The sequence below is a fragment of the Oryzias latipes genome, chromosome 5 (genome assembly GCF_053564925.1).
Source record: "Oryzias latipes strain Hd-rR chromosome 5, Olatipes_Hd-rR_3.1".
Taxonomy (NCBI): Eukaryota; Metazoa; Chordata; class Actinopteri; order Beloniformes; family Adrianichthyidae; genus Oryzias; species Oryzias latipes.
Genome location: NC_136241.1, coordinates 31,570,561 through 31,592,544, shown reverse-complemented (window position 1 = coordinate 31,592,544; position 21,984 = coordinate 31,570,561). Strand labels below are relative to the sequence as shown.

The 21,984-nt window shown below is 38.4% G+C and overlaps 1 protein-coding gene across 2 annotated transcripts in view; it reads left to right on the top strand.

The window, feature by feature from the left end:
• Positions 1-21,984, top strand: part of cpne5b (copine Vb) — a 172,174-nt gene extending 150,190 nt beyond the window's left edge. For both annotated transcript variants that reach the window (XM_011475541.3, XM_020703540.2), the window contains 5 exons: positions 66-193; positions 1,206-1,308; positions 11,796-11,853; positions 14,385-14,458; positions 16,887-21,984. In XM_011475541.3, the coding sequence (XP_011473843.1) occupies positions 66-193; positions 1,206-1,308; positions 11,796-11,853; positions 14,385-14,458; positions 16,887-17,078 (555 nt within the window). In that variant the 3' untranslated portion in view covers positions 17,079-21,984. The remainder of the gene's footprint in view (positions 1-65; positions 194-1,205; positions 1,309-11,795; positions 11,854-14,384; positions 14,459-16,886) is intronic.

Genomic DNA, 21,984 nt, shown 5'->3' with positions numbered 1-21,984 from the left:
TAGTCACATCTTTATTTCATGAACCCCTAAAATTGGTGTTTTACCCTTTTTTTTTTGTTTTCCAGAATGGTAACTTGGAAAATCCTTATTGCAATGGCATTGAAGGCATTTTAGAGGCATACCATGAAAGCCTGAAGACAGTGCAGCTGTATGGACCAACTAACTTCGCTCCTGTAGTGAACCACGTGGCCAGGTGAGAAGGCCATGCAGGGAGGCTTCCTGCAGAGAGGCAGCAGTCCAGAAAATGAGATCACACATACAAATTCAAAATACAAAACAGAATTTTCATTACTTTTCTCTCACTTTGGCAGCTTGCAGCCTCTGTGTGACCCTGAACTGGGCTGAGTGCTGCCTGTGTGTGCAGCACTCATTCCTGAACTTGATTATTTTGGGACTTTGTAGGGTCACTCCGACACGTAGAGCAACAACACAAAGCCACAACTGCAGGATAAAAAGTCTTTATTTACCACAAAAAATACCAAATTATATTCTCTGGTCTGGGATTTAGAGTTAATTTGTACTAACAAAAATAATAAAGCGATTTTTGTCAGTTCCTCAATGCACAATAAGCGCAGCTGCCTCCTAAAACACGCTGAGATTTGTTGGAATATGCAATTTTCCTTGACTTATAGCAGCACAGCACCAGATTTAATCTGTAAAACGGATGTCAGAAGGGCCTGTGGGCTCCCACTGGAGTTCAGCTCACATCTATCATCTGACAGAAACCTATAAACCACCATTTCAGTGGGACGGCAGCATCACCTCTCACTGAATTTTTTTCCCTCCACTGTCCTAATTGCTGAGCTTCATCCAGTCAATTTTCCATCTAATTACACCAGAGCTCGATCATGGAACACGACTTTATAACCTAACAGCCACAAATGCCTGAACAGGGACGACAAACTGCTGCATCAGGAAAACACAACTTGTCTGTGTTTAGCATTTGAATGGATGAACTTGTAAAGGGGGAGATCTTATCAAGAAAATGAACTCCCTTTCACGCTCATTTGTGTGGTCATTTGCCTCATGTTTGTATTCATGAGGAACTGCACTGATGCACAGCGATAACAAATAGCATTTGATTGAGTTTGCGTGATGTTGGCGCTCCTGATTATGCTTCTCTAGTGACAGATTCATGTTCCACATCAATCCTTCAGCTCACACTTCATGTGGGATGCTTCTTAGTGCTCTTTTTTTGTGTGCAGGTATGCGGCAGCAGTGCAAGACGGCTCGCAGTACTTCGTCCTCCTCATCATCACAGACGGCGTCATCTCAGACATGGCTCAGACCAAAGAGGCTATTGTAAATGTAAGAATAAGTGAGGGGAGGGGGAGAGTTCCAGAAAAAATTAGTTTATGCAAAAGAAAAAAAACTTCCCCTTGAGTTTGAATTTAACTTTATTCTCAAAGGGAAAGCAATGTAGCTGCAAAGATTGTTGATGCAAAAGAAATAGCACACGAAAAATTAAAATCTGCTGACAGACTGCCGGGGAAAGGGAAGTACAAAGCGAGAGGCGTGGCAGGAAACTCATCAGGGAGCCGTTTGGGGGTTGTTTCAGTGTTCTCTATTGATGGAGACACAGGCAATATTTCTATAATATCCAGGATGCAAAGACTGTTCTTCTTAGATCTCAGTAAACGCACCATCTGGTGTTAACAAGTTCTGCAACCCTTCCTTTTTTATAGCTCTGTAGTTTTTTTGTCTGAAGAGCAACAGAAGCACAGAAGTCAGGATTTTGCTCCTGCAACCACCTCCCAGTGTGCACTGCACGCTTTTCCATTCATGTTGCAGGTGATTTCACATTCCCTTTGAAGGTAGAAAGGATAAATTGTTTAAATTTGACCTCCAACTTTTCCTTTTGTATTGCTCATACCTTATTTCCTTGATGCTTTTTCTTCAGGCAATCTTGTTTTGGGAATTTTTTTCCAGCTGTTTGCTTGTAAATTTGAATTAGTTGTTACCAACACCACCACTTTGTCACTCACATCATTGAAAAAAGTAACAGAATCCGTAGCAGGAGTTTCTGCAATGTGGCATCTAAACCACAAATAAATTAAACCAGCGTAGGATGGCCCACAGGCGCCACTTGCCCCCCCTCCTTGCTGCCCGCCTCTACCCGCCCTCGCCACCCACCTTTGACCAGACCTCACTTGCTAAGCAGCCGTTACGCACCACTGTCCTCATGGCCTACATAGAAATCTCACTGACTCCCCCACCTCTGCTTCTACCAGCCTGCTCAGATCTGCATGTGTCAAATAAATGTGAAAAAACACACACATGGGTTTTATCTCCATAGCAACCATTTTATGTTTTCGTCACCTGGGGATACCGAACAGATCCATGTAAATTTTAAAAAAATCTGCAAGAGTAAACTTCCTTAGCAACTGAGGTTATTTGCCCGCATTTACAGCAGATTTATTTACATTTCTGCCACCGCACTAGAGCTCTTCATCATCTATCAAAGGGAGACGTCAGCGTCTTCTTCAGGCCATAGAGCTGCGAGCTCCTCACATGTGAGAGCGGCTATAGATGAGGCCATTTTGGGAGATCAGGGTTTGGTGATTACACAAAAGAGCTGTGGATACATCCATTCTGCATGACACGCTCAACTTTTGATGAGCTGTGCGATGCTGTGGCGCCCGCTGTGCGTCCCAGTTCTTACCAAGAAGCGAATTGCCATCCGGTTGTTGGTCACATGACTCATTTAATTTAAAAAAAAAGTGTTCCCATTGCAGTTTTGCAAAATATATCACTTTCAATATACGACTCAAAAACCACCTCATCCAAGTGCAAATGCTTTTTTTTCTAAATGCTAAATTGTGTCTCCTTTAGACAAGTTAGTTGTCGCAAGTCAATGGAAACGCAGCTGCTGGAGCCATAGTTAAAAAATAATAAATCCACCATTTTTCCCACCAGGGCGATGTCATTGAAAGCTGTGGCATTTAATGTGGTGTTGTGGCTGTCCTAAAAATATCAAGAGCAATCAACAGATGAATGAATTACTTCAGTAAAAGACTGATTCTTTTCCCACTTAGAGGCTGTAAACGAATCAAACACATTACTGTCGCAGGAAATGAAAGAAAACCACTGTGATGAATTCTCCCAAGATTTTCCTTAAACTTGTCCTCACTTTTTCTTCTTTCAGATGTAAAATAACAGATGGCTGCTTTCCTTATGTTTTTTTTTCTTTCTCGCTCTTTACTTCCCTCCCACGCCTCCGTTTCCTCTGCCTGCCACAGGCACAGAACACCCAGCAGACTGGATTTAAAGGGAATTTGCGACTGTTAGTCAAAACATTAGAACAGCCACACCTTCCTTTTAAGATCTTGCCTGCTGCTGTATCTCACTGCCTGCAGTCCTGTGGTCGACTGATCCTTGCTGCTTCCACTGCTCTCCTTTTCTGCTCTTCACGGTGCTGGGTGAGGGATGAAACAACCTCCATCGTGCATGTTCATTCTCTAAGATGTTTGCTTGACAGAAAAGTGAAAAAGTATTCAGAGAAAGTGAGGGGCTAAATTCAGAATTCATGAACCTCTGCTCAAACGTGCTCAAATGTTTTTATGTGTCCGTCCAGTTAGAAATATTTATATGATTTACTATACGCTGCACTACAGATAACAACATGTCAGTCATCTGCAAGTCTCCTCCTTAAATCAGAACTTGGGCCCAATTGCAAATTAAATTTATTTTTAAAATATCTCCCATTCTCACTAACAGAGAATTGCCTCCTGTCTGCATGTGTTTCCCTTTTAAACTGCTCTACTCTTTTTTTGTTTTGGTTTCCTCTCATCTTCCAACATTCAGATCGGAATTAAATTGCTGCAGTTTTATGCAATTAAAAACGTTGGAACAATATTCATCATTTAAAAAATCTGTAGGAGATTGTGATATTTCTCTTGCTTTGCGTTCTCTATTGAGTCTCTGTAATTCATACTTTAAAAACCTTCTCCTTTTACAGTATATAGTATCAGTTATGTCTAAACTCCATTTAAGACATTTATCCCAATGGAGCACTTTAGGAAAAATATTTCTTATCTTAATAAAAGGACGATCCCACCATGATCATTTTTTGGTCTATTTCAAAGTGTTCCTGGTGTTCTTTTACTTGGGATTATGCATTTTTTTTGGGTGTGGGTGCGACCATTGACATTGAGCAATGCAACCCCCCGTCCTGTCGCCCATAAGTTAGAGCTCTATGTTTACGTACTTTCCCACTGGCTCACAGCCCCTCACAATCCCAACTTCACAGGAGCGTTTTGCTCTGATTTGAATAAAGAAATACTCTGAAAATACAAATTTCTGCTTAATTTTCTTTAAATATGTCCTTCATCATCAAAAAGTGCCACAAGAACATGTAAAAAAACACCAAAAACACAATGGAGTGGGTTAAAAGTATGTGTGAAGAAGTTCTCGATTTATAGATACTTTTTTTTCTTTACTTAATTTGAACGTTTCTTTGTATTTGGTGTTTAGTTGTGGAATAGTAGATGGTCCACCGTATCTTTTTTGGTGTCTACCTGCTCTACACATTGTGTTCTGAAAGGACGACAGGACTGTGAGTCAACAGACTTTACCCATCTTTATGCTGCTGGCAAGCTTTTTACCAACATGAGCAGAATACAAACAAGTCCATGATCTTGCTGATAAATGCAAAGAAAAGAACAGATTTCCTCAGCGAGACAGTCTCTGCTGCTTTTCCTGCTGCTGTACCTCTGTATCATAATGCTGTTTTGGAAGACACACACCTCATGCAGACACAAGATTTTACGTGTTTGGTCTATTTGGTCTTTATATCTTCACTCTGTAATAATGATAATCCAAATTTAGATAATTTTGAAGAAAATTACCACAGCTGTTATATTATCAAAGCAATCTTAAATGATAGTAGAAGATTACTTGTGCCATTTATTTAAATAAAAATGATCAGACAAACAAGAAAGCCAAACATAGTAGTAGTACCATTATTTATCCAGGTAGAGATGTATGAGAATTTACAAACATGACTTGGCCAAGTGCTCTTACTGATGTAAATGACATAAAAAAAGTGTGCATACACAAGATTGACTGAAATACGGTAAATTCCCACTCCAATCATATTTTATCTATTTTCAAAGTGTTCCCAGTGGTCTATTAATTATGATTCTGCTGTTTATAACCAAAATCATAAAAACCTGTCATTTTATAGGACATAATTTCTGCAGAGCGCCAGCAGTTTATACGAAATTCACCTCTGAGATGTGAACAGGAACACTGGGGCAAAGCAACCTCACCCACCCATTACCTCTACCTTGCTGAGAGCTTTCTGTTTACCTGCGCTCCTTCTAGTTTATAGACCTTCTCAACTCCAAAATAACCTGACCGGTGCAACAAAAATGGCGAGCAATATCAAAGCTATTGTCAGCTCAGATGAGAAAGAAACTGGAGTACATGGATCTAGAGGTCTGCAAGTAGATGCATCAGAATGGAGCGGAGCAGAGAGCTTGTAGCCCTCAACGTATTTTCAAAAATTCACTTTTTTTTAAATGGGATTTTTTTTTGTCTGATCCTGATTCACAACAATTTGAATAAAGAAATACTCAGTAATCCAACTGTAAGATTAATTTTCCTTAAATATGTCCTCTATCATCAGAAACATGCCACAAACCCCTAACCCAGAAAACACAATTTTCATCAGAGTCGATCTTTAACAGCACAGGACACAGGAACAAGTATCAGCAATGATCTGGTGAAGTCTCTGTCTGAACAAACAGATGTTAGTGATGAAAGTTTGAAGCTGATTTCAAACTATGTTCCAGTCATTTGAAGCAGAAAAGCGGAAGGCTTCACAGCCGAAGATGGAGTAATGAGTTTGAGAAGTTTGATTGACCTATGTGGCAGGAACTGTGAACAAAGACGGCAGATAAAGAGGAGTCTTATCATCTTATCACTACTGAATATCTGAAAGAAACAACTAGTATCAAATGACAACAAGGAATGTCAGGTTGGATGATATTCTTAGCTGGAAGCCAGTGCTCTTTCATTAAATTGAGACAGACATTCAATTACCTCTTTGAGATCAGCTCATCCAAAGAAAATCTTAAGGGATGGAGGTTTCAGATGATTGGTTTCTCAGATTTTAAATTAGGGGACTCTCCTTGAAACACTTGTTACGGGGATCTTACCTGCTGATCAGATTTGCCTGCAGACTTTTTAAACAGTTTCCGACATTTTTCACTGGAGGGTTCTTCTGAAAAACGACTGTTCTCCCTTTGGGGTCATGGAAGATGGTTCTTGGTAGCTCCACCTACCATGTAAGCAACAACACTGATCATGAAGCAATACGGAAGGTTTTCGTTTTTATTTCACAAAACCAAACATCAGTCCTTATGACACTAGCTGTGGATGACATATTATTCCAAAACTCCCAAAAAGAAAAGTTTAAAAAAAAAAGGACAAAGCAAGTAACCTGCACATAAAGTTACTGAGGTTAAAAGCCGAGAACTTTGTTATTTCTCTGAAATCTCACCATTTACAGAAAATAGTTTTTATTTTAACAGTGAGCACGAACTCGGTGAAGACATGAAACACAGCCGTGCCTGCATCGAAGCATGATCGATGTAGGCCTCTCCTGCTTTTTGTCTGGCCCTCTTTCTGGTTCATACCGCGGGAAAAAATATGAATTAAAGCAACAAGACAGGAAGCAATATTGAAAAAAACAAAGCACAATGAAACAAAAACAAAAAATACAATTTCTCTTAACGCTTCCTTCTCAAACATCTTTATTTGCCCAACTGTTGCAAGAACCAGCTCAGAATAACTTCTAAATGTATGAACAGATGCTTTGTTAAACATAAAGCATGGCTAAGACAATAACATTCAGCAGCTCTTATGAATCTGCAGCTCCTCAAACCTTCGAAGCATTTAGTTGACAGATTCTCCAGAGCTCACTTTGGGTGGAAGGGGTGTGGTCTTCTAAAATGCTCACTCCTTATTGGTGAGAGCGGTTGCCGTTGAAATGTGGACTCGGACCAACTTGGACCAATCACTGCTGACTGACGATGCGTGGCTTGACTGCAAACATGCACATAGATGTATTCCTGATTAGACCCTTTTTTCCCATCCTGCAGTGTAATTTAAGGAAAAAATATCTTTAAAAGCATTTTTGGGTGATTCCCTTGAATATTAATTGATGCTTTACTCATCCTACAATGGGGAAATTCTTCTCCCCACTTTGACCCAGGGGGAGCGGTGAGCTGCACACTGGCCGCGCTCGGGGGGAGGGGGGACAGCTGGCTGGGGAGAGCGGAGATCGATCCGCCAACCCTTCTGTTGTTGGACGACCTGCTCAACCGCCTGAGCTAAACTGCCGCCCATTAAAGACACAGTTTGATCAAAATTATGTTTTTCGTGTTTTATAAATGTTCCTGTTGCAGTTTTCAGATGATTGAGGTCAAACGTTAAGAAAATCAAGCTCAAAATTGCATTTCTGAGTTTTTCTTTATTCCAATCATTGTGAAGCAGGAGCAGGCAAAAAAATGCAGATAAAAAAACAGCATATTTGTGATGTAGAAAAAGGCGCTGGGTGGACCACAAGCTCCCTGCTCCGCCAAAACCCCACCCACCCAAACTCAGAAGAGCATGTAAACAGAGAGCTCTCCATATTAGGGAGGCGAAGGAGTCCCATCTCAGAAGGCAAGGCAAGTTTATTTGTATAGCACAATTCATACACAAAGTAATTCAAGGTGCTTCACAAAACAGAAAAATGCATTAAAATCACAATACATCATAGAAATAATCAACGTAAAATTTACTTTAAAAGAAAGAAAAAATTTGAAAATTGATTTAAAAATAAAGGAAGGAAAGGAAAGAAAAGTGCAGATAGGACCTTTCAGTCACATACACGGCTAAACAGAAATGTTTTAAGTCTAGATTTGAACATGAACACAGAAGAGGCCTGTCTTACGCCTTCAGGGAGGCTGTTCCAGATTTTAGCTGCAGAATATTGAAACGCTGATTCCCCTTGTTTAGTTCTGACTCTGGGAATCAACAGGAGGCCGGCCCCTGAGGTCCTCAGAGTACGAGATGGTTCATATGGCACTAACATGTCTGTGCCCTAGTGCTCTCATTTATTTGTCTCCTTTGGACAACTGCAGGGCCAGGTGGTGGTTTGGAAGCAACAGACAGGTCAGAGAATACACAGAAATGATCAGAGAGGGCAACATCAACCACACTGACATTGTAAATATTAACCCCCTTTGTGATGAGCAGGTCCAGAATGTGGGTGGGGCAACTCACATGCTGAATTAGATCAAAGCATTTCTGTCATTGACATTATCAACAATTATCAGCCAATTTCTAAAGAACTACTGCCGCTCTGCTGAAACTAAGTCCTAAAAAAATCATAATGAAAAGAATGCTGAGAACGCTTTTACAACAGATCAAAATATGATTGGACATACAAATGGCCTAAAAGTAAATTGTCAAGTAATATTTTCAAAAGCTAATTTGCAGCACATTAGCTTTTTTAAAATATCATGTAATGCTTAAGGTTAACTGTAAATATTGTTTAATCAATTTTTATATTACATGAAAAAAGAAATAATAGGTTTAGCTGTTGACTGAAGCTGAGAAAGTTCTATCTGCAGCTTAAAGTAATTACACTTGACCTATAGACATTTAAATATAAGATGAAGAGTAATGTTGTTAAACTTGTGCTTTTCTTAATAACCACTAATCATCTTAAGACATTCTTAACATTATTTAATGAAAATTATGTAATAAAAAGCCTTTTCTTTTCCCTCTACTCACTTTGACCCTCATAGAAGGATTGAATTGTGTCGTAAACTAAAATAATTGCCTGATGGCAACAGCATCTGTTTATGGTCTTACAGTTGTGTGCAGAATACTTAAGTGGTGGCAAAAACACTGGAGAATAAAAGGATCTGCAGTGTGTAATTATATGCTTTGAGATGCCACAACTTCAGCAGCAACGAGCGCCTGTTTGTGATTAGGCAAACACTAGAATTGCAGTGGTGCTATAAAGTACAAACATGCAGATGTTCCTTATGAAATACAAAATATGATGTGCAAAAACATTAGGGATTTAGGCCTTAAAAAGCAAAACATGAGAAATATGGAAAAAATATCAAAATACACAGAAACTTCAGATATTACAAGTGTAAAATCAATGATAGTTTAAGTTAAAAATTTTAGCTAAAAAAGTTTTTTATTGATGAATTCATTAATTTGGTCATTAATTTGGTCAGCTAACATGAATGTTTTCAAATTTTCTTCAACTATATTAATACTATATTATGCTACGGTCACACATACAATTACCTTTGCGCAATGGGGAGCCATCGGCAGAATCTTCATGATTGGATGCTGCTGCCCAATTTAAAAAGAAAATCGTTGCCGTGGTCATGGATGTAGACGATGGCAGTCCAGCGGATTTTTGGTCCGTCATAACAAAATCAGGCAACAGCTGGGCGGTGGCAGTCTGATTAAACAATGTATAAATGTCTCAATACGGCGGCCATCCCTGTTAAGTGCCGCCAGCCGCTCAGTAGCCCAGGGGTCATATAAAATGTGGGCCTTTCTGCAACTCAGAGTATGAGCACACATTATAATCTTGTCGTGATGAGTTTTGTGCAGCTTCAATGGCGTCTCCCCATATGTGCAAGACCCACAGTGGCCGGAATTGCCAGATTGATGTTTGGTCATCACCGGGCCCCCATCCCATGTCAACAGCCCCTGTCGACTCCCCCTGCTGCTACCGTAGGATTTCTAACAATTGGACGGTGGCAGTGGGACGGCAGCATAGGGGGGGCAGTCTGACATCGACCGATCATCAGACGATTTGGGGGACATTGGAGACCCTACTATCAGTTGATTATCATGCTGCTGCATTTCTACGCGCCTGACACTGGACTGCCACCGTGCAACCTGTAAATGCGCCTGCGGCCACCGACCGATGCAAAAAAAAAACGTCCGGTCACCATTTAATTAGACATTTTTCTTAAAACCTTCCCGGCCAATCTGCAGCGTGTAAAAATGTGACTGCCGCCTCTCAATTACAAATGCGGCCACCTGCAGATTTAGCTAAAAACTTGCATTTAGGGTATTTTGGGGTATGTGGCCGTAGTCTTACATATTTGAGTATGGAGTTACTTACTTGACTCTCTGTGGATATGACAGGCAGGCACTAAGAACAGATAATCACACTGATCTGCCACAATGCTGCTGCAGAAGTGTTGATAGTAATGTGTTCATCCCTGTCACTATCAGCGTATTTGAGTTTGTCATGATAAGAACTGAAAGGTCCATGCTGCGAATACTGTGTTCAAAAATATCTAGATTTTGCCCACAGGGGTAATTGGAGGTTTTTAAAAAAAATTGTCTGGTGTGTCCTTTCATACAGTAAATTTTATTTAAATTACATAATTGCTGTGCTACTGCAAAAAAAAAAAAACCAGGGAATATTTATGGGAGTAAAATCAATAAAAGAAAATGTTAAAGCAATACCAAAGTAATTTTCAAAATTTAAGAAAATAAATGGTTTTATTCTTACAATTTTTATCTTAACCTCTATACACCTAGCGTCCACATATGTGGACATCACGTTACCACAGTTGGGGCCCTGTGACTACGAAAAAAAAAAAAAGGCATGTCAAACAAGAGCTCGGGTCCAAGAGGTTAAATATTAGTAAAAAATATTAATTTATGAACTGCTGAATACATTTAGACTTTTTTAAGTAAAGGTTTTGACTTGAAAAAGCATTAATTTACTTGCAAATCTGACTGTTTTTTGTTGTTGTTTCTGTCGTTGACAAAAAGATTTTGTTTAAAATTGAATTTTTCCGAGGTAAGCCTGTAAAATATGTTGGCATTTCCATGTGAAAGGTAAAGGGAAAAAAAGAGTAAATTAATGATGCTTTTAAAGGTGAGGTAAAGATTTCAAATCTTGCAGTAATATAGGTTCGTTTATATAGAGCATCCAAACTTTAAGTTTCCACTTTTTGTTGAAAATGTTATGTGTTGGAAATATATGCTTTAAATGGTTGGGCTGTTACATTCAAGTTATTTTTCACCGAAATCTGGATTTTATTCAGAGAATTGTTCTAGATGACAAACACTGAATCCTCCCTAGTTGCAGTGGAGCTTGGGAGTGGCTGGGTGGGCGATTGAGGAGGGAGGCTTTACTTGCAGAAGCAGCCACCTCCTCTCCTCCCTCTTCTCCTGGTTCATCCCTTCACCAAGTGTGCGTGTCAGACCTTATCGAGCTGTTTGCTGACACGTCCGTCCCTCAATTCCAACTACCATGTTTGGACACCTCTGCCGTGCTTGTTGGTGTTTTATCAATATGGTTCTTTTTGCAGGTCAGCAATTTGCCCTCCCAGCCTGTCAATTGTGTGATAACATTTTGAAGTGTTTGTGGGGAAAAGCATTTTTCTGCAAAACTATCAGTGGTGAGATTGGTGGGGACGCGATCGTGACAGCGTCAGCACTGATAGTAAAGACCTGCTGTCCCTGCAGTTTAGGCGGCACTGTTGAGCAGTTTATGCCTCCACATTCTGATAACAGCAGTTGCTGATTTCTGTCTCTAGATTAAGTGGTGTGCATGTTTATTCACATTTATATGACAAAGCACGTGACTCCTTTAAACATCTTTTCAGGTTTTTTGTCATTGCTTAACGTGTTTTATACCTCTAGTTGTGTACTAACATAACTTAAATCATAAAAGATAACTTTTCAAATAGTAAAAACTGACTATTATAACAAACTAAAGTAATTTATTATCATTTTTTTCTTCACAGGCTGCCAAGCTTCCCATGTCCATCATCATAGTTGGAGTTGGTCAGGCTGAGTTCGATGGTATGCTAACTTTATCTCCCTGCAATTGTTGTGAATGCTTTGTTCCGTAACTGCCATAACCAGCAGAAAGCAGCCGGGAGCAGCATTGTATGGCCCACTCCCACCCTTGCCTTCCCCTTTTGATGCCCCCATTCATTCGCTGAGAGGTTGCAAAACACCCCTTCCTCTCCCGCTCTTCCCCTGCCTCCCTGGTCAGAGCTGCATACAAATTTGTTAAAAGAGGTTTTTGTTGTTTGTTTTTTATGGCGGCTTTTGTGTTGGCTTATCTCCATAGCAACCATTTTACTTTTTGGTCACCAGGGGGTGGCAAACGGGTCTATGTGATTTTAAGAAGAATCTGCAAAAGTACTTTTTTGGATCTTCTTGGCAACAGAGGTTTTTGTCACCCACACCCACATTCCTCATATGTTCACATCGTACGGCATATTGGTTCACTAAGCTTGGCCAACGATTCATGTATTACATTTTCACAATATTCGAGTAAGAAATATGCTAGAAGCAGGGAAAACCTCCAAACTTTAAAACCAACATTTAGCTTCCCAATGATGCTTGCAGAGTAAGAAGCAATAGATCGAAATCTTTAGGAGGATTTAAAATTGGTGATTTTATTTTATAATCCTTTTTATTTTTTTGAAAATACAAGATGGACACACTGATTGTGTTTACAACAGCCTACATATCAGCAGAAGAGGGACGAGGAATAATATCTAGACAGAACAAGGGTCTGCAGGACTCCCAACACCCAAACACTCAATGTGTTAAAAGTAAATGGGAAAGAGAATGAAGATTGTTCATTTCTAATGAAGAATGGAAATTTTTTTTGTAAATCCCAATGGAGAACCACACATTCACATAGTTGGAGGGAATTTGTATGGAAAAACATCAGATTCTTCATCACCCCACACAAAAGAGACATCTAGGTGTTGGTACAAGTTGTTGGAGGTTATGTGGCTCATCTGAAGCCGACCATTACCGTATATTCTGGGATTGTCCTGAACTCACATCCTTTTGGCAAGAAATACATAAATGTCTGGAGACAACATTTAACAAAACTCTCCCCTTTAAGGCATCTGCTCTATATTTGGGAACAGTAATACAACACATGCGGTCTGTAGCAGACAAATATTTAAAGAGAACATTGCTGGTGGGAGGGAAGAAGGCCTTAACAAGAAAGTGGTTAAAACCAGATGTTCCAACATTGGATGATTGGTATAGAACAATACATGACATTTGTGTTGTGGAAAGACTGACATTCACAGTAGAGATGCAAAGAGATAAAGCTTCGAGATGGTGGGCAAAATGGGTCAAATATACTGGATATCTTAGACCAGATCTGCTTTAATTTCAATAAAACATTTCTCTTCTTCAGGATAACAGATAGAAGGCCATGCGAGTTTATCTTTACTGAAGGATGAGTGTGATCGACAGCTGTTCTGTTCTAAAAAAAGTATTTAAGAGGGAAAAGGGAGTGTACAAAACGATGCTTATGAACACGTACTCTGGTTTACTGACTGAAAATATACATGATGAACAACTTTGTATAACCGGGAATTGATGTGGCAGTGGTGTGAATGTTAACGTTAAAAAAAGAAAGAAAGAAAAAACAAGATGGCGGCCTCTTCCCAGGTCAAAGATCAACAAAACGTGGGTCGTGGTGGTAGGCTGGTGGTGTGTGTGTGAAATTTTGTGAAGATCGCTCGAACAAAAATTTTCTTTTTCCATGTTGTGGGAAAATATGAATTTTAGACTTTGCCACAAGATGGGTGCCAAGCCATAGGTCCTTTGGGTATCCCATAATAATCTCAAACTTTCTTTGGATATCCCTGATACATGTTTTATTGGTTTCGTTGGTGGATTTTGAAACGTTTTGTAAGCCCCATAGAGATGTCGGCCCCATTTTATTGAGGGGTGGGAGGATTTCACTCAAACGTGCAGTAAGAAAGTGGAATTAGGAAAACAATCTGGTACTTGCAGTCCAGGACTGCTGCAGGAATAATATCAAGAAAAAATAAATCTGAATATATATAGAGAGAGAAAATATACAACCAGACCTCTTTAGTGGGTTACAATTAGGAGTTAATATTTGGTTGCAAGTCTGTCAAAATGTGAATTTCTGTTTTTAACCTCAAAAACGTCTTTTTTTCTTTTTGTTCTTGCACACAGCCAGCTATAGTTTCTGCTAATCTCCCTGGCTCCAATTCAGAGAGGAAGAACACAATGCAGGCTCATTTTAGCCTGGAGGGAAGAGGATGCGTAGGTGTACGCAAACATAATTGGATATAGAATCAGCTGAGGTTAATTGCTGGGTTTGCAGTGTTTAGTCCTGATGATTCTAAATTGCAAAATCTAAAGTAAATTACTTATTAGTTGATTAAAAAGGCAATAAAGATGGAAAATGTTTTTGGTTTTACCTGAGCAAAAAGACTTTGCATCATTTCCATGCAAATAATCTTTTAAAGCGGTCTCTGCACTAAAGGCAGAGGTTTTTATGAGTTCTCCTTGTGTTTGTGTGTGTGATCTTGCCCCTGTAGCGATGGTGGAACTGGATGGTGATGACATTAGAGTCTCATCTCGGGGGAAATTGGCAGAGAGAGACATTGTTCAGGTAAGCATCCTTTACAGCATAATTAGATTTGCCTTTTTTTTTACCCTAAACACGGTGTCATTTCTCATGGTTGGAGTATCTGGGAAAAAAACAGATGGGTTCATGAAGTATTTGACTACAATTAGGATTTTAATGTTTAAGCAACAGCGCTTTCACACACCTTCACTTCCATACCTTGACTGATGTTGCTGGTACATTAAAACCCCATCTGTCAGCGTCCGTGGATGAGGACATAAATGTGGCTGCTGGGAGATCACAGGGGAACAACAATGCAAAATGTTTGATGCTGTACCACCTTGGAGACTTAATGCGTCTTTTAATAAAACACCTGCCAAGTTGGTTTAGACACAGTGAGATGTCATCCTTCACCATCTGCTGTGTCAAAAATCCAGATTTTGAGTATCTTCAGAGTAAGTACAGGGTCGGAGTTCCTGGTTCTTTTATTATGCAGGTACCATTTCTGCCAAAAGACACACTGACAGCGATAGATAGATAGATAGATAGATAGATAGATAGATAGATAGATAGATAGATAGATAGATAGATAGATAGATAGATAGATAGATAGATAGATAGATAGATAGATAGATAGATAGATAGATAGATAGATAGATAGATAGATAGATAGATAGATAGATAGATAGATAGATAGATAGATAGATAGATAGATAGATAGATGTTATCTTGGGTCTTACCCGTTATCTAATGTTATATTTGTTGCACTGTGATAAGTAACAGAAAACAGATCAATCTAAGCAGCACTTTTAAAATACAAAGGGACCAATGTTTTACTCGTCTTCATTTACTTCCAATCTTCTTAAGAAAGCTCGTAAAAGCCTAGTAACGTTGACACCATGACAACAGGAGTCGCGGTGCATTCACATCAGGACTGGATTGCATCAGGCTGCATTCTACAGTTCATTATTTTAGGATTCTGTCTGACCTCACTGAGCAGCCTAGAGTGTTACTGCTATCAAGAAACCTTCACTTTTACATCTCAAAGCACACTTTTAGGTTTCTCTCCTTTGACTCAAGCTACATTCACATCAAGCACAATTCACGCAGCAGGGGCAGCCAGTTTTAATGTTAAGCCAATGTACAGATTTGCTGCAGGGCTAGGAGCGGCATTTCAGGCGCCAACAATTCTGATGCAAGTTCAAATATCTAAACTTTGATGAAGAATTTGGTCAACCGATCAGAAACTCAGCTTTGGCCCGTGACGTGTTGCGTAACTATTCCACTTTTATTTTTTTTGTTTTGTATTTATTTATCCATTTTATCTTGTTTTATGAATTTTAGGTTATTAATGATTGATTTTAATTTACCTTGCTTCATTTTTTTTATTGTTTATTGCTTTTATCAGCATGTGTACTTTTTATTTTTATTTTTGTTTCCGGTGCTTCCTCAGCTGGAACCTCTCCTTCTGGGTTGGCTGCTGTTCAGCCGCTGCAGCTCTTGTCGGGGACCCGCATCGCCACTTTGCTGTGGTGAGGCTGGTCTCCGCCTGTGATGCTGCATTTGGTTGGCTTTGCAAGTGTTCACAGAGAGGGAGGTCCCAAATATTATTAGCATTTCCAATAACAAACTTTTTCTTTTTTTGTGGTCAGCCTATTTTCTATTCCTCATGTCTTTTCCCATCAGTTATGGGGTGGCAGTTGTGAAAAGGGTGGCGGTGGGGGGGAGGGTGTAGTTATGGGGACGGAGCTCATTTAATTTATATTTTTTTATTTTGATTTGTTTTAATGTAAACCACTTAATATTATGCTTTCATAGGAAAAAAGCTATATAAAAAAGTTTGATTTGATTTGTTTGTGTGTATTAGGTTTGAGTGTGTGATTGTGCACAAAAATGTTGCCTTTTCATAAATAGAACCAAGAAAACAACTAAAGCAACAAAACTAATCAAAAATAATGTGAAAAAATCCTGTTTAGTAACAAACACATGAGGGTTAGATAGAAATATAGATAGAGGTTGCCCATACAGTTTAAAACAGAACCACAAAACTCTATTCAGCTACTTATCAGGACAAACAGGAGAAAGAAATAACAACATTTTAAAATCTGAATCTGTCTGATGCAGATTTGAAAAGGCCTTTACTGATTAGCTGTCAGAGAATTGCAAAATATCTTAAAAGTTTGGTTTTATTCTTCTTTTTACTCTCTGGATCATGTTTTTCTAGCAGTACCAACACCAAACAAGCTCTTGCTTGTGGGTGACAATGTTAATATTTATAGTCTGCTCTCAAAGGTGCATTGTGAAAGCGATCCAAGGGATATTTCCATTATTCTTTCCATTATTCTTTGTCCAGACAACTTGTATTACAACTATTATACAACTTGGTCTGACAATCTTTGAGATCTTAATTATCACATTGTTATATCTTGTTGTTATTAAGGTTTAATTACTTTTTATACTTTTTTTCCCTTAGTTTGTTCCTTTCAGAGATTATATGGACCGGACAGGTAACCATGTGTTGAGCATGGCACGGCTAGCTAAAGACGTGCTAGCAGAGATCCCCGACCAGTTCATCTCGTACATGAAGAGCCGAGGCGTCAAACCCAACCCCGCTCCACCCCCGTACACACCGCCTGGACACACACACCACCACACACAGATCTGAGACTCCTCTTTGGACAGACAGCATGCAGCAGCCATTCAGAGTCCCGCGGGAACTCTCTACCTCTTGTTTTCTGGTGTCGATACATGGCGACGCACCTCGAAATAAGAGTTGAATTTTGTGCTCTAACCTGCAAGTGTCAACAAGAACAGTACCTTGATTTTTTTTTTTTTTTAAATGTAACTTCTTCTGTGATTAATTTCTTGTAGTGTCTCCTCAGGAAAGGCTGAACAAACTTTTCAGGACTTTTTGGTGAAAGCCTTTCGGGCAGTGACTGTTTCAAGTCTAATTTGACAGCAGGTCGGTTCCTAAAAGGTCATGTTGTGCTTAAAACTTGTGCCTGTTTGTGGTTGTTTCTCTAAATGTGTCGGGACGTGTGAACTCAGAACCAAACCTTGCAGTCATCCGTCATCTGAGTGGCCTAAGATGAGGCGTTTTCAGGCATCCCCCTCTCCAATAATTTTTTACATTTAGGGGGTGTCTGCATTCACATTACTGCAGCAGTTATCATGGTTTTTAGATCCACCACCTCCCACCCTATAGGTTAAATGTTTATAGGAGCTTGTTAGATATGAGTTTTAGTTTTCATGTCAGAGTATTTATTTGACATTTTTATTAAGAGTAGCTCGGACATCTAATTTGGTTTGGACACAAATAAAACCATAAAATATGAAATTTGCACAATCTTTATTTTTAAAGTATTTTTAATTATAAATAGAGGGCATGAAAAGCACAATATTTGTTTACATCCAGCAAAAGCAATTGTCAATGTTTAATCAGAGTAACAAAATTTCTGTTTATTAATTTTTTCAAGGAAGAAACATTTTATTCATCAAGGTCACTTTTTTTCCCACTTAAGCCATTAATAATTATAAAAACATTAATAGAAATTGTTGCAGCTGTGACACATGAACTTAGGATGTAAAGATTTATCATAATGAATATTTCACTTTCCAGTCTCCAGTTAATCTTCATATTCAGGTTTAATAGATTGCACAGAAAATGAATAATTTATCAGCCACTTAAAAAAATCAGGAAAAAAAGTCCTAATAAAACTGTCAGATTGAGAGGCTAACCCAAAAGGTCAGGGAGCCGTCTGACTTCTATGGCTCGCTATGGTGCTAAAAGGTTTGTCCCTGTGTATGAAGTTCCAATAGGTCTTTGAAGTTTAATTTAATTTGATCTTTATTGAAGAAAAATAGAGAATTCACATATTATAACATGACTGAGAGAAAGAACTGTCGGAAAACTGGTTACATGACAAACTTGTTTCTCTTTGTTGGAGCAGTTAAAGACATTTTTAAGTCAATTATGCTTCAACGAGCACTAATTTTGGCTGTTATGATATAGTTGATACAGTCTGAGCTTTTGGAATTATCTAAGATGAACAGGATCAAAATGGTGGATAAATTCTAATATTTAACATATTTGTGTTTGAGACAGATTCATTGATGCTTTACCAAAAGAAAAATCTTAATGGAATTATAGGAATTATTGTAGGTAACTTCTAAAATTTACCCCAGTGTGGTTACATAAAAACAATATTTACTTTAAAAAATGGATTCATGAATTTGGTTTATAGATTTTACATTTCTCAAGTAAAAACTGGTTTGATATCAATTTTTAAACCTAACCTCAAACATTAAACTTGAACTGACTTTTTCGTTGTGGCGACCCATGATGGGGACGGAGTGATTTTTGACATATTGTGGTTTTTCAACTTTTAATTGCAGCTGAAAATCATGGGAAACATTTCAACAAAGATCACCAAATGACTGCACATTAGCAGCTCAGCATGTTGGACAGAAAACTAGAAATGCTTTTTTATTGCATTAAATTACAGGAAGGTGATGCTAAGCATTTCCTGATACTTTGATTTGTAATAAGTATTACATGTTGTTAAAAAAATTACCTTTATCACCCTGAAGAAGTAGATAAAATGTATTTATTTAATTGCTATGCAAAACCCCTCTATTAAATCCCTCAAGTATAGCAAAAGGATTATAGAGGAAACAGATCTGCAGTGGTTAGGTAGCTAATTTGAAGCTGCAGTAATGGAGGACTGAAATAAAAATAATTAATATACAAGTTATTAAGAAAAGGAGGAAGCAAAGCACAACCACCCCTAAGACATAAAGCACTGAACTCCCACCAAATAAGCTTTTTTTCCTTGCTATGATCAGCTGAGGAGTATTTAAAGCTGCAGCTCAAAAAAGGAGAACTGAAGGGGGATTTTCTTTCAACAATTTCTTTTAAGCAAGAAAACAAATGGTCCTCATTAAAAACAGCACAACTGTAATGTTAAAGACATGTTAACTCAACCTTTAAACGCATTGGACAGTCTGATAAAGTCACACAGCAGACGAATTCAAAGATTATTTTGTCTTCAAAGGTTTCCACGGATACAAAAACGTAATTTTCCACTTTTCTTCATGTATTGCATTGGCTGTAATGTAGATGAGAATGGACTGAGGAACTCCTACCCCCTGGCATTCCAAACAGGAAGTGGCCGCTGGCTCCAAGAAGCCAAAATCCCATAGACTTTATGGAGAAATAAACAGTTATTACTCAGTCATTCATTGCTCTGACTGTTAAAATGTTCTGGATAATCCTCATTTTTTTAATGATATTTTTTCTATAGTTGAAGTTATTCAAAATATAAACTGGCCAATCAGATGCATCAATAAAACAAGGTGGTCAACCCCTAACCTAACACTAGCGGTGCAAAAAAAAAAATGACGAGCAATATTGCAGCAATCCAGCCGTTTTGATCCAGAAGCCAGCTCAGACAAGGAAAACAAAGACGTACACGGATCTGTTTGTCTGCAAGTGGATGCATCAGAATGGAGTAGAACAGGGAGCTTGTGGACCGCCCAGTATGTTGTTTACATCACAAAAAAGCTCTTTTTTTTTTCAACTGCATGTTTCGACTGATCCTGATTCACATCAATTTGCATAAAGAAATACTCAATTACACAATTTCAATCTTAATTTTCTTTAAACATCCCCTCCATAATCTGAAAAATGCCACAAGTACATGTTAAAATATATGATTTTCATTGGAGTGGGTCTTTAGACAAAAATCAATCTGATTTGAAGAGATTTTATAAGAAGTTATTGGTTTTAAGAGAATGCTATTAAAATCAAAGAGTAGAAATTAAAAGTGAAGTGGGACTCAGCTCTACATGGATTCTTCAATCTTAACTTTATTTAACTTTCCAACTCAAAGTGCTTCACAGAGATTTGCTGTTCCTCAGCTTTCGATCCATTCTCAGACACTGCACTGTCGCTGTTGGAGATGAAAATCCAGGACGTTTTAATTCTGAAACAGCTAAGTTCAACTTTTCTATCAAATTCATTTTAGAGTTTGATGATTTGCTGTGATTGACTGACACTCACATGTTTTCTAAATTTACACATCAGTGTGTCCGAGGTTTTAAAATGAAGACCAAAACCGTAACAAATAAATAAAAAAACGGTTATTTGCAGTGTTGGTGAAAACCTTTTTTTAATATAGTATATTCAACATTTTTGTAAATGTAAAGACATGTTCAACGTTTCCAACAGTAACTGCAAATGTAACTGTGAAGACCAACATTTTCTGCTGTTTCTTCAATACCTCTCAGTTAACATTTGTGTTGAATCCCCCTCTTTCATCTCCCTTTGTGAGCAGTAACTGTTTTTCCTATGAGGTAATTAACAATCACTCTTTAATTAATTTTACAATTATTGACTTTTAAGTGTGTTTTTTCCGTTTGAAGCTTTTTCTGAAAGACAGAACAAAGAAAAGGAGTCTCTTTCATTTAACATCCCAGCAATGAATTTATCTTTACCTCAAAATAATTGAAGATGGAAGTCCTTTATGTCGAAAACAGTAAAGGCCTTTAAGATTGGAGAGGCCGTCACTCTGCCTCATTTAGTTCTAAATTGAAAAGCAGTATGAGGCGAGTATGGATGAAAGGTTCAAAACAGAACTTTTTCTTAAAAATATGGAACTATGAATTCGTTTTTTTCTTGTGTTCTGGCACCGAAGAACCCATTCATAGAATTAAAGATTCATTTAATACAGTAACCTGCCCTTTTAAGATTAATTTTGCAAACAAAATTGTCTGCTGGAGTTCACAGAACTACAATTAGAAGTTCCTAAAGTTGTATTTCAGTTTCAAGGATCATATACTAGATTGTCAAAGGTGGAAATGATGCCTGGGGTATACGAACTGTATGGAGACTGCTGAAAAATGAGGATACATTTGGTATTTGGCTTTAAAATGTCTTGATTGGTTTCAGGGAACGGCTGCAGCTTGGCTCTGATAACCTTCCACAACAGTGACCATATTTTTAAATGAAACCTGTTTTTGACAGGGAGTCTTGAGGGTGCGTAAGCCCCACGAGCCATGCACGTTTAACTGCTAAATGTTTGGCATATATCTCTTGATTATTTTGGAAAATTTTCTGACAAGCCATTTCTCCTACTGCTGGTTTCTCAAGCCCTGATTTGTTGGTATGGTTATAAATTGCATGTTTCTTTGGGTTGTGTTGCACACTGTGCCAGCAGATACTGTTTGAAAAAAGGGAGTCAGCGCATCAAGACCTGGCGTCTCCGCGCCGACCACGACAGTAACCCTGGACTGTATTCTTTTTCTCTTGTGCCTGGTCCCTGAAACATTTTCTGTCTCACCAGTGGCAAAGAAACTGTAGCTAATTTGCATGTTACAGTTAATCCTCTTTTGTAATCTGTTTATTATTTTAGTCTGATTTGAATTTTGATATTGGTTTGCATGAATCTCTGCTTTACATTTCAAGGGTTTTTATTGTACTTGATAACTGTCATACGGTTGGTTGTGAAATGCTTTGTATTGGATTGCCTTAAATGAATACTATTAAAAACAACTACTTTTATAAAACCCTA